The sequence below is a fragment of the Ambystoma mexicanum genome, chromosome 5p (genome assembly GCF_040938575.1).
Source record: "Ambystoma mexicanum isolate Mex_15411 chromosome 5p, UKY_AmexF1_1, whole genome shotgun sequence".
Lineage (NCBI taxonomy): Eukaryota > Metazoa > Chordata > Amphibia > Caudata > Ambystomatidae > Ambystoma > Ambystoma mexicanum.
In genome coordinates, this window is record NC_090930.1 from 954200349 (window position 1) to 954213144 (window position 12796).

The window sequence follows — 12796 nt, forward strand, 5'->3', positions numbered from 1 at the left end:
TTCTGCAGAGCATGAGCCAACACATGCAGCAGGAATCTAGGCTTCATTTTCGATACTATAATCTTACAACTACATAATGTTGGTGCAAGATCTTATTTCTAAACAGTGAACAACTTAAGTGGCACAAAACAAGAGAGAGAGAGAGAGAGAGAGAGAGAGAGAGAGAGAGAGAGAGAGAGAGAGAGAGAGAGAGAGAGAGAGAGAGAGAGAGAGAGAGAGAGAGAGAGAGAGAGAGAGAGAGAACCAAAGTGTTTTTTGTACATGTTATCAGTGACCTGAGACATCTGTTAACAAATTATGTTTTTAAAATTTTCAAGACAGCCAATGATAGGAAATACGTTGTAAAAAACATTTTATTTACAAACATTGCTAATGTGTACAAAGTTCAAGAAAAACAGGTAAGAAAAAGTTTAGAAAATACCAAACTCAGAAAATCAGAATCGCATCCTCGCAGATTTCACAATTGCTTGCCTTTTCAACAAGCCTTTAACTAATTGCTGGGAAAGGTCTATCCCCACCATCTAGGTCTTAAAGCCTCCTTTAAGCCACATATAATCGTGCTTTTGTATTTTACAAGTTTTATTGGAGGATCCCTCACTTGTACCCAATTACATTAAAATGGCAAAGACTCTGCATAATTTTTTGGAGGTAAATTGGAACAAGGTCTCCCATATTACTATGTAACAAAGGCTTACTGGCAACATGTACGGTTGATAAAGAAGTGCTGTGGGGCATCAGGCTTTCTTGTCTCTCGGAAGACGGAAGACAAACGGCTAGAACAGATTGTGGTGTAGAATTGACATTTCCAGCCTATCACTATATAGAAGGACTAATTATTTTTTAATTGACTTCTTAATTTTAATACTTGTAGTAATACACTACTTTGTTAAATGATTCCTGTGCATTAAGACTATACCGGAAGAATTGAAAAACCACATTGCAGGAATTAGCCATTATAAAAATGCAAAGACGAACCAGATGAAACTTGGAATTTACACCACGTCAAAAGCCCAAAAACCCTGCCACCCTTTCTTTCAGTAATGGGGCAACTCAGCTAAACACAAAGGATTTTGCATTTTAACATGATGACAATAAAATGGAGTTAGTATATACTTAAACAGTGTTTCCAAGTTTATGGAGCCCTAGAATAGCAAGATGAGCAGCTATAAAAATACAAAATGTTTATTTTGCTCATGCGAAGGAGAAGGACTTCTCTAAAAATTATAGAAGGTCAATCATCTGCCACAACCAAACATTTTGTTCCAGTTTTCATACAGCTCCAAGTCTTTTCGGGATACACTGGGTCGCACGGTTTGCAAGGCATTTTGAAAATCACCATATGCAATAGGCCGCACTTGATCAGAAGTGATGGTTGAGATGTCCATGACCTGTAAGCTACGTATAGGGCCAAGAGAGGCTTCTCGGCAAAGCTGTGTCATGTCTGCTCCGGAAAAGCCTTCGGCATGCTGGACTACAGTTTCAACTTCATCGTCACTTAAGCAGCACTTTTCCTTCATCATTAGGTTAACTATCATTTGCTTCCTTGCAGAAAACTCAGGTAATGGAATATACAAACGCTTTTCCATTCTTCTTCGTGCAGCCTCATCGATTTCTTGTGGTCGGTTTGTTGCTCCCACTACTAGAATGCGGTCCTCTGAGGAGGTAGTGGCACCATCCAACTGCACTAGAAATTCGGTTTTTATGCGTCTGGAAGATTCATGCTCCCCTTCCCCTCGCTGAGAAAGGAGAGAATCAATTTCATCAATGAATATCACTGCAGGTTGGTTGCATCGCGCCACCGCAAACAGTGCACGAACCATTTTTTCTCCTTCTCCAACCCACTTTGATGTCAATGATGAAGCACTGATGCTAAAGAAGGTGGCTCCAGATTGACAAGCAATACACTTGCCTATGAGAGTTTTACCAGTGCCAGGGGGGCCAAACAGTAGAATCCCTTTTGGGGGACCACGCAAGCCTGTAAAGATATCTGGCCTCAACATTGGCCAAACTACAATCTCCTTTATAGTTGTCTTAGCGAATTCAAGGCCAGCAATATCATCCCAGTTCACTGGTGGCCCATGGTCCATGATTTCACTCTGGATCAGCTCAATCATCTTTGGCTCAATGTTCTTCAAGCGCTCATCCACAGGCAGTTCAGGGCCAGCTGGACCGGCTTGAGAAGGTTTGCTTTGCATTGCTCCATAGTTATCCCCACCATCTTGTTTTGGTATGGGTGGAATGAACTTTCCATATAATCCCCGAGATCGAGCCGCACCCAAGGATTTTTTGGCACCACCATAAGATGAGGCAGCAGCAGAGCGCTGTGCTTGGTTATGCTTTTTCTGCTGATCCACCCACAGTTGCTCTTTGGCAGTTTTGAAACTCCTGATAGCTGGTTCATCAGCTTGGTTTCCATTTCCTGTAAAGTGCTTTGTTTCATTATTGCTGTAAAACCCATGGCTTGGACCTCCTGTATTGCAGTCATCATTCGAACTATAAAACGCTTTCCTCTTTCCAGTGTTAGGAATTCCTGTACCAGTTGACAAGCTATTTGAAGAAAGGAGATTCTGCCCAAAGGATAATGACCCTGGTTGTTTAGTGAAGCAATTAGCACCCGACTCATTACTTATAAACAGGGGACTTGTGCCAAATTCTTTGTTACTAGGTTGCCCAAGTGAGAGCCCGGCTGATCCGGGGAAATCCTTTTGAGGTCTGTTTACTGCGGGGAGCACATCGTTTTTGGTAGTTTTTGAGGAGGCTGGTGCCTCTGACATACCAGGTCTTTGATTTTTCAAAAAGGTAGCCTGGCACCGACTTTTGCTATCACCGATGTTCACATTATGCTTCTGAAGACTTGGGTTACTGCAGAAATTGATCTTGTTACTAACTAGCAGGGCGGCGCCTGCTGAGGACATTTGCAAGTCTGCGCTTTTTTTGCCATCTTGCATCATCCTCTGCACGCTGGGCAATTTATAAATGTTACTGGTTGTCAAAGAGGATTGCCACTTGTCACTGTCATTTCGTTGACATCTTGCCAGAGCCAGAACACTGTCGGCATAGTTATTCAAGCCAGTCTCTGCATTGTCAGAGTCAATAATTGCTGAATACCTCTCTGCATACTTTTTGAACAAGTTGCCGGCGGAAACCTGTGAAATGTCGGAGTTTGCACACGCATGCTGAATCAGTGAGAGCTGTGCGCGGTATGCGTCTGCCTTCTCAATAGGTGAACAGTTGTCGGAGGTAATGGTGAAATAAAGTTTTTGCCACTCGTTGAGGTGTGCCGAGCTGGTGCCAGACGTCTGCATTCTGTAAGCTCTGCAGCCAACGATAAAAAGAAGAGCCTTAGAAAAAGCAGTATGCAAAATGTTCATATAACACAATATCTCAAGTGCGGTACCTTTTTATAGGAAGCATAGCAACGCTTTTGATACAATATTTTAGCTTTCACTTTCTCGAGAGGTAGTACCACCAAAAATGCCCATACATGTTTTAAATATTGCACAGCATCAGGTGAAAAGTAGGGCCCATCTTTACAGAGCAAAAAGTCAACCGACCTCATCACCAGCCAAGTTTTGTCCCTCCTGGAGGAGCCATACCAGATTCCACCTGCGTTTTTCATAAAAAAGGCGGCAATGAGAATGCATGATTAACAGGAGGAGGTGAGGTCTGTCACATGCGAACTTAAAAAAGAGGACAAGGCAAACGGTTTTGTTCTTAAAAAGGAAACCTGTTTTCCAGCACAGGGTCATTCAATAATTCCCATGTGCGGGGGTCGGACTGGGACATAAAACTGACTGGGCACAAAGGTGGCCCACAGTCGCAAATGACATCTTGTTCCTTTTGTGACAGACTGAGTAGTACCAAAGCGGGTAGTGTTTTGGAAAAATGTGCATTTTTAAAAATATTTGTTCAGAAACATTGGTCAAAACTACTAGCTGTGCAGTGAAGGAACTCATCAAACTGGCCCACTTTGACACCAAAAAAAAAAAAACAACAAAAGAACGGGCCCACTATAGCATGTTGTGTCTGCATTTTGAGAATTGCCCTAAAGGGCTGTCGAGCCTGCTTATGTGTTTGAATAGTGCAAAAGAAATTGCAGGCAATGGTCAACCAATTTGGCAACTCACTGGCTTGATGTCTATAGTTTTGCAGCTGTCAGCAAAGGAATGTCCCATTATTGTGGCTACCCAATATTAGTATAATGATTCATTGCTTGAAAAGGTCATCCAGTATGCGCCAGCTTGCAATTTATTGAAAAGATTTAAATCCATTTAATTAAAGAGCCGTTTTGCCTCATTGGTGGGTCTTGGTCATAAAGTGAGGTGTTCCAATTTTGGGCCTCTTAATCACAAATAGTATCAACATCTATTTGGGACCTCTACACATGTTTCTCCACTGTGTTTCCAGTTGATCGGGAGGTTTTCGAACATTATCAAATTATTGCCATCTAAAGGGAATTTGAATGCACGTAGGTGGCGCGAGTTATGGTTGTTTAGCGTACCATATTTAGGGATTGTCAAGTGTTTTTCGGTTTTACTGTGAACTATAACGTCCCAGTATAACAGTGAAGAAAAACAAAGGGGCAAAACATGTGATGTCGTCAGTGATGTCATTTGTGATGGCATCTTTCATGTTCTGGGTGGTAGTGGTAGCAGTGCACAGTGCTTATGGCAGGAGTGGGTGCTTAGCCTACCATAACTGGCGAATTTCAGGGGTTTTTAGGTTGTAATGTGAGCCATAATGGCAGGCTGGAAAAGTTTTTTTTAGTGAAGTGTGCAGGTTTTTGCCACAACAACTTAACCATAACGTCCCCTTAAAGTTTTTTTCACTGAATTCCATAGGCGTTTAATAGTGTAATTGAATCATAACATTACCTTAACAAAATGTTTCTACATACTGTAAAGGAACATTTGAATTAACTGCCCACCTTCCGAAGAATTCCACATCATCATATGCTGGCGCACAGCATTGGGGCGTGTTCGAAAACACATACACACTTCACAATAACATGTGTGTCTTGTTGATAGTGGAGAAGTACATTGTATATTCTTTTAGGAACTTGTAACTGCAAACTTTCCGGCGCAGAATTCCACAGGCCAAGTTTGAAGCACAATACAATCAATCAAGAGTGCATACCGACGTCTCTGGATCATTAACCCCCATTACTCCCCAAAAAATGGGGGATGAATGCCATTAGCAATCGAGATTTTACAGCAGTAACCTGTGATATCAAAAAAGAGGATTTTTTTGTCTCCAACCGGAACGCCTCCGGTGTTCCCGGCTGAAGAAAACAAATCGTTTTTCCAAGATGGCCACCATAGAAAGGGAAGACGGGTGTTGGATAGAAACCCTTCTTCGCTTTCCATTACAGCCTGCAGAAAGTAAAAATGAAACCGTGTGACCATAATGGCAGGACCACATTTTTCTTCCTTGTGAAATATGTCGTTATGAGCAAGACCTTTACCAGAAAGCCAGTCCCTGGTGGAGATGGCGACTTCAATGCAATGTTTTGTCCCTTCCAGTAATGGCCAGTACCCACATCCCCGACATTGTGGCCACTGACCATACCTAGAGCCTACCCCTCAGAGACGGAAGCTGTACCGTTGATTTGTTATGTACATGACGACACTTGTCAAACATCAAAACACTACAACACGGACCTTTTCGGTCGTTGGCAATGACCTGTACATACATGTGTTGTACATACAGTATTTTCTTTTGTAAAAATATGCGTACAAAACGCAAACTAGTAGGTCTTACGTCTGCACAAAATCCCAACAAACTCGGATGTCAAGTGCAATCACGTCAGAAATACTGCAAGCAACACCACTACCACTCACCTCTCGACACATAATTTCGTAAGAGGCAGAGGTCGAAAGGTGTGAAGATGTGTATTGGGAGGGTGTAACCATGTATTATTTTACAAACATTTCTATACAGCAAACACTTTCAGTGCACCTTACCTCATTTTTCCTCTTTTAGAAATATACTAATCATTCTGACCTAATGCTGGTTAATGGGGCATCTGGGTGACAGAAATTGGCCCGACGGCACTAAAGCAGATGAGATGGGCCTGACCCTCACGTAGCCAAAGCAAGTGGTATGCAATACCTTTTTCCATAACGTTCCTTGGCAGCATAAACAAATGCGTCCATAAGGACTTACGTGCCGTGATGCATCACCTAAAAAGAACACATTACGACCTGCAACGTAAGCACGTCACATTTTGAAATAGGAGAGTAAATTTGTGAAAAAAAACACTTAACATTTAAGAATCAGTAAAGTAGTTTTATTACACAATAAACTGTGCGAAATCATCGCCCAATGCAATTAGTAAAGTAGTTTTATTTCACAATAAACTGTGAAAAATGATCGCCCTATTCACATTTCCATAGAAATAGTAAGTTTGTCTCATGGGTCGACAATGAAAAGGTTAATGGTGATGGCCACGTTTTTTTCCCACACAGAAAGTATGAGTTGTCGGCACAGTAGTCGTTTTCCTCGTACATTGATTTGCAAGACGACGTCAATCACTGTGATCTACACTACCAGAAAGGATGGAATGTTACTCCTTATGGCGACACCAGCGTAAGGACATAGAGGTCCGACACGGTCATCCCACTGAATTATAATGCACAGACAACCGGTGACGAACAGTTGCATTTGACAGTTAAAAAAGCCGTCACTCGGCAGCTGCAATCCATGACAATCACAATAGGGAAGGAAGTAGCTGAGGGGGAAAGGGGAAATAAAGTGTCAATAGGCAACCTTTGGAGAAACCAAAGTTGTAATACATAACATTTTCAGTAAAAATTAATTTAATCGGGGGAAATGTAGTGGGACCCTACAGACGGAGAAAATATGCAATCCCCATAAAGGGGAAAACAATGTCAACGGTGCAGAAAGGGGGTACGTCATTATTAATAATAAACATTTTCTTTGGAAGTAGCTGAGCGGGAAAGGGGAAATAAAACGTGTATCAATACGTAACCTCTGCACAAATACGCAACCTCTGCACAAACCAAAGTTGTAACACATACCATTTTTACTAAATATTAATTTAATTTGGGTAAATGTAGTGGCACCCTACAAACGGCGACAATGTGCAATCTCCACAATGGGAAAAAAAATTTAAACGGCACAGAAACCTTGTAATTCATTAGCAATAATACATTTTTTTTCTTTTCGAAATTAAAAATGTAATGCCAGTTCGGTATACAGGCGTCAAAAATAAACTTGCATAATGTCGACCGTCTCCATAGCGTTCGGAACAGTCAGACAGTAGGGTATTTGGAAGAGTGCCTCTTCGGGAACTGATATTTCATGTTCCTTAAAAACGTTTTTGAAGCATAACCTTATCAAACGATATGTTTTCCAAACTGTTACTCCCTGCATTCTTTCTGCTTTTTCCCTGTAGCTCAAGGTCAAAAAACAAGTGACCCTTATGGGTGCCGACAAATATATGGCCGTACTGAGAAAAGAGAAAATTAAGTGACCTTCACTCCGAATGCAAATACATTGTCATTTTGTAACATATCAGCAGCTATTCATGAGAACCGCTACTCCCGTACACGTGCAGAAGTGCTGTGTGTACGGAACAGTGCAGGTGGCTGCCTCAGATTCCCGCCAGTCTGACCGCAGTAATGTTGTTTATGTATTCTAACATGGACGCAGTCAGTTCATGTCGTACAATGAGTAGCAAGTCCCACTGTACCGTATGACACTGGTAACAAGAATACACCAATGTTTGACTTTCTACTGCCACATTTCATTAACGCTCACCTTTCGAAACAGTGTTCCATAAGTGTAACAAGTGCATTGGTGTCTTCTTCGTTTATGTATGTTAGCGGCGATGACCGCGTACAACAGAAAACGAAGTAAACATGGCGGCCATATCGAAAGATTATGACGCACTTCACGTTGTGGCACAACCAATCGGTGAAAGCACAACATGGTCACGGGCAGCACGCCACGGAATAGCCAATTGAAATCTTCTCCACTGAGCAAACAGGGAAGAGTGACCGTGGAGCGGACATAGATACCACTAATTTTTAGAGACATACTTTTTGTTCGTTTTTAAGGAAACTACTGGACGGATTGTCACATAATTTATAAAAGCACGCTTTCGCAACCAAGCCCCTACCCCTGCCGCAAATTTGGTGCAAATCCGTCCAGCGGTTTGGCCTGTAGCCGTGCGCAAAGTTTTCCTCCATTCAGTCTATGGGAAAAAAAAGACGTTTGGGACCCCTCTTATAACTTTGCCCCCCCTGGACCAAACATCATCAAACTTTGCAGAAACAATCCAGAGAGCCCATACACTTCTTTTGGTGAGGATTCGTCCAGGGGTAGCGGAGTTATAGGCCGTCCAAAAAGTGCTCTTCCTATGGAAACAGCAACTTAACCATCACTACACGGCCAGTACCGTGGCCGTGTAATATGATTTAGCTTCAAACTACATATTTTACTTGCCTAAAAAACATCCCATGGGAATTAGTGTTTTACTACCAATTAAAAATAAATAAATACATTTTAAAAAATGGGGATTAACAAAACATTTTCAGGCCGATTCATGGAATTAATGTGCGCCGAAAATCGCAGCGCAAGCGTGCGAAAGCATGCGAATCGCAGCGCAAGCGCGAAAATTGCAGCACAAGCGTGCAAAAGCCACGCACATTGATTCATGGAAGTCTGTGCGCGTGTAAATCCTGAGATGTGCGCGAAAATAGTGCGTGGCGCACGCGGGCGCACACGTCATGAAACGCCGTGCTCTACGCGCACAGAGAAAGCGCACATAGCGCAGCGCGCACAATAAAAGTGGGCGGAACGCGGGGCCTAACACGCGGAATGGGGAACAACGCGTGAAAATGTGGGCGTTACGGGGGAAGTACAGGAGGTAAATGCACGGAACGCCCACACGCGCGCCTACAACACGTATTCATGGAATCGAACAGGGGAAACGCATGCGCCAAAAAAGACACGCTAATCCGGAAACAGGTACGCCAGCAGGAAGCAGGCGTACGCGGCCCCGCACAGCATAAAAGTGCGCGCAAACAACGAACAAGCTCAGACGCTACGATGAATATACCGTTCCTCGCAGCAGTGGTCGTGGGACACCGCCGGAGGAGGATAGCCAGGCCCAGAATTTTTACACCCAGGACCAGCCTTTTTGGGATGCCCGATGACCAGGTTTATGGGAGGTACAGGTTTCCAGCACACATATTACGACCTGGTGAGTGAGTGGGAGGATGACCTCACATCACCCACCCTGTACTCCCAAGCACTGAGCTCCTTGGAAAAGGTGCTCAATGTACTGCACTTCTTGGCCACTGGTTCATTTCAGCGTACAAGTGCCATAGTGGGGGGCTGGGTGTCACAGGCCACGCAGTCACGCTGCCTACACCAGGTGTTGGCCATCATGACTGCACGCCCCTCAGTCCGCAGGCACATATACATGCCTAGAACATCTGCAGAAAGGCAGGCTGCCGTCCAGGACTTTTACGGGTGGCACACTTCCACAAAGTGCTAGGTGCCATTGATTGCACCCATGTGGCTCTACGTCCACCAGGGAAACTGAGCACATCTATAGAAACCGCAAGCACTGGCATTCCATCAACGTGCAGGTAGTATGTGATGCCAAGGGAATCATCACCTCAGTATATGCCAACTATCCAGGGTGCCCCATGATAGTTTCATTTTCAGAATATCACCCCAAAACCGGGACCTAGAAGCTGGGCGGCATGGCGATACATGGCTACTTGGTGAGTATGAATGCCTGTGCAAATGCATGCATGTCAGATACTGAGTAATGTAACAACCCCACTAATAATACCCATCATCACCTCCCCAAGGGACAGTGCCTACCCTCTGAGCACCCACATGATGACTCCAATTTGGAACCCCACCACACAACCTGAGGTAAGATACAACACAGCCCATATTGCAACCCGGGGCATAGTGGAGCGCACATTCGGAGTGCTCAAGTCACGCTTTCGCTCCCTGGACTGCTCTGGTGGGCAGCTGCTATACGCGCCCCCAGTAGTGTGCAGGATCATAGTGGCAGCATGTGTCCTGCACAACGTTGCAACCCGCCGGGGCCTGCGGGTGGACATGGTGGTGCCCCCACATCCCCAACCAAATGCACGGCTGCTGCGCATGGGAGGTGAAAGGGCACGTGGTGAGGAACACCATACACAGCTGGTGGCTAATTACTTCACCTACAATCACACCCCTGTGGAGTGCACACAGCCCTGGCACATACCAGCTGACAATCAATGATGATGACATAAGGGACAGTCAACTGTCACAACCATACCAGCCTGAGATTGGTCACCTGGAAGTGTTACATTGTGTGCATCCCTACCTACTTAAATACAACCAATGCGCTGTGACAAAAAGACACACATTCATGCTGCATGAATGACTAAGCCCTTGCAAAATACAACATGAAAATAGTGCCATGTCACCCAACCCCTCCGCATCTCAGCTACCCAACACACCATGGCATGTCATGCAATGTGAAAGCAACCAAATGAATGCACAACACATGACACAAGTGTCACAAAGTGCACTGTCCCACATGTAAACAGGCCACAGACAATATGCTCCCAGTAACCAATAAGAAACAGCACACATGAACAAATACTTACCAGCAACACAATACAGCAACACAGGATGAAACAGTGGCAAAATATGACAGTGCAAAATCAAAACAGTGCAAGTCTCACAACCTGAATAAGCCAGCACATCGACCCCTTCCAACTGCAGAGTGTTGCTGTCAGGCAAATGTGTCAGTGTACTGCAGACAACATGAACTGCATCTGCAAAGGAGACGGCCTTGTGAAGACATGAAGAAGGTACATGTGAATAAGGAGAAAGACATGGATGCACAAGCACATATCAATACACCATGCAGTGTTCAATCCAACAACAATCCCCAGTAGGGATGTCCACACAGTTTTGACTACAGACTGCCCACACAGCTCATGGGAGCCCAATGCCACTGTATAAGTCACTGTCACTTGGTCACACCCTTTGCAAGCCCATGGAAAGGGGAAGCAGGAGGTGGTGTGTGTTTCAGGAACCCAAGCATCTAACCCAAAGACAGGACAAACCTGCATGTGCCCAGCTGGAATACACAGTGGATGCCCACGGGAGCCACACAAGGCAACACACTGGAAAAACTTTTTTTTTTAAAAAAAAATAATAAAAAATGGCCATGTGTGGACCAGGGAGGCCGGGGGAGGCCACCCAGGAGGTCTGAGGACAGGGTGCACCCCAACACCCACCTGCGCGGATGTTGCAAGAAAAAAAAAAACCTCCATGGGCTCATGGCCTGCACGGCTACGCTAATGTGGGAGAACTGCTGTCGCTCTCTTCACCCTCTGCTGCTACATCAGGAGGTGGCCGTGCTATGGGAGGCAGCCCACGCAAAGCCCTGGTATGGTCCTCCATGGCAGCAAGCATGCAGGTCTGGAAGGTCTGGTTCTGCTGCCTGACCATCATGAAGCAGCAATCTCGGAAATATCCATCTTGATGAGGCAAGTGTATGGCTAACTAGCCTCCTTTACCCACTGTGCGCCTGCATCCTGAGGCCTGCTGCCCACTTGAGCCCCTCCTGTGCATTTGCACACTGCCACCTCGACGATCCACCATTTTGTCACAATATGTGGCCTGACCCCAAAATGGCGGTCGCAACGCCGCCTGAAAACGAGGCTGTGTAGCGTTGCCAAGTAACTAGCTGCATATTTGAGCCAATCCCCTACACCGGTAGGCGGAAGCCGGCTCCGGAAGAAGGCCAGAGGAAAAAGGCCCTGTTCTTCCCCAGTGAGCCCCACTTCAGCTGCACCCACGAAGGGTGAGAGGGCTGGAGCCCCTCCCTGCCCCTCACGAGCACATCCTTCCCGAAGCACCCGCCGGAATACTCTACGCATGCTGCCTGACCATCATGAAGCAGCAATCTCGGAAATATCCATCTTGATGAGGCAAGTGTATGGCTAACTAGCCTCCTTTACCCACTGTGCGCCTGCATCCTGAGGCCTGCTGCCCACTTGAGCCCCTCCTGTGCATTTGCACACTGCCACCTCGACGATCCACCATTTTGTCACAATATGTGGCCTGACCCCAAAATGGCGGTCGCAACGCGGCCTGAAAACGAGGCTGTGTAGCGTTGCCAAGTAACTAGCTGCATATTTGAGCCAATCCCCTACACCGGTAGGCGGAAGCCGGCTCCGGAAGAAGGCCAGAGGAAAAAGGCCCTGTTCTTCCCCTGTGAGCCCCGGGACGCTGCGGGCACATATGTTTCGACCAGCTTCTACTAGAATGAACTACTTGTTCGGACACTGACTATTTCCACCGTTATTGCTCCGAGCTGCTACGCCTGACTGTCACGCTCCGGGGTCAGAGTAGGAGCTCCCCCACAGCAACCCCACTGCAGGAGCAACACTGAGACTCTTTGTCCTTTGAGGTAAGCCTGCGGGCTATATCTAATCCTAAATGTGTTGTGCCTTATGGTCGCCTAGAGACCACTGTACTATTGCATTGTGCCTTATGGTCGCCTAGAGACCACTGTACTATTGCATTGTGCCTTATGGTCGCCTATAGACCACTGTACTATTGCGTTGTGCCTTATGGTCGCCTAGAGACCACTGTACTATTGCATTGTGCCTTATGGTCGCCTAGAGATCACTGTACTTTTGCGTCGTCCCCTATGGTCGCATAGAGACCTCCGTAACGCTGAAAGGGCCAAGTCATCCTTTGCTAGCACACTTTCCACCCACAATTGACGCACTTAGCACAA

General features: G+C 45.5%; 1 protein-coding gene across 2 annotated transcripts in view; it reads right to left on the bottom strand.

Moving 5' to 3' along the window:
• Positions 1-335: 335 nt before the first annotated feature.
• FIGNL1 (fidgetin like 1) overlaps positions 336-12796 on the bottom strand; it is a 57389-nt gene continuing 44928 nt past the window's right edge. For both annotated transcript variants that reach the window (XM_069613413.1, XM_069613414.1), the window contains exon 2: positions 336-3315. In XM_069613413.1, the coding sequence (XP_069469514.1) occupies positions 1236-3305 (2070 nt within the window). In that variant the 5' untranslated portion in view covers positions 3306-3315 and the 3' untranslated portion in view covers positions 336-1235. The remainder of the gene's footprint in view (positions 3316-12796) is intronic.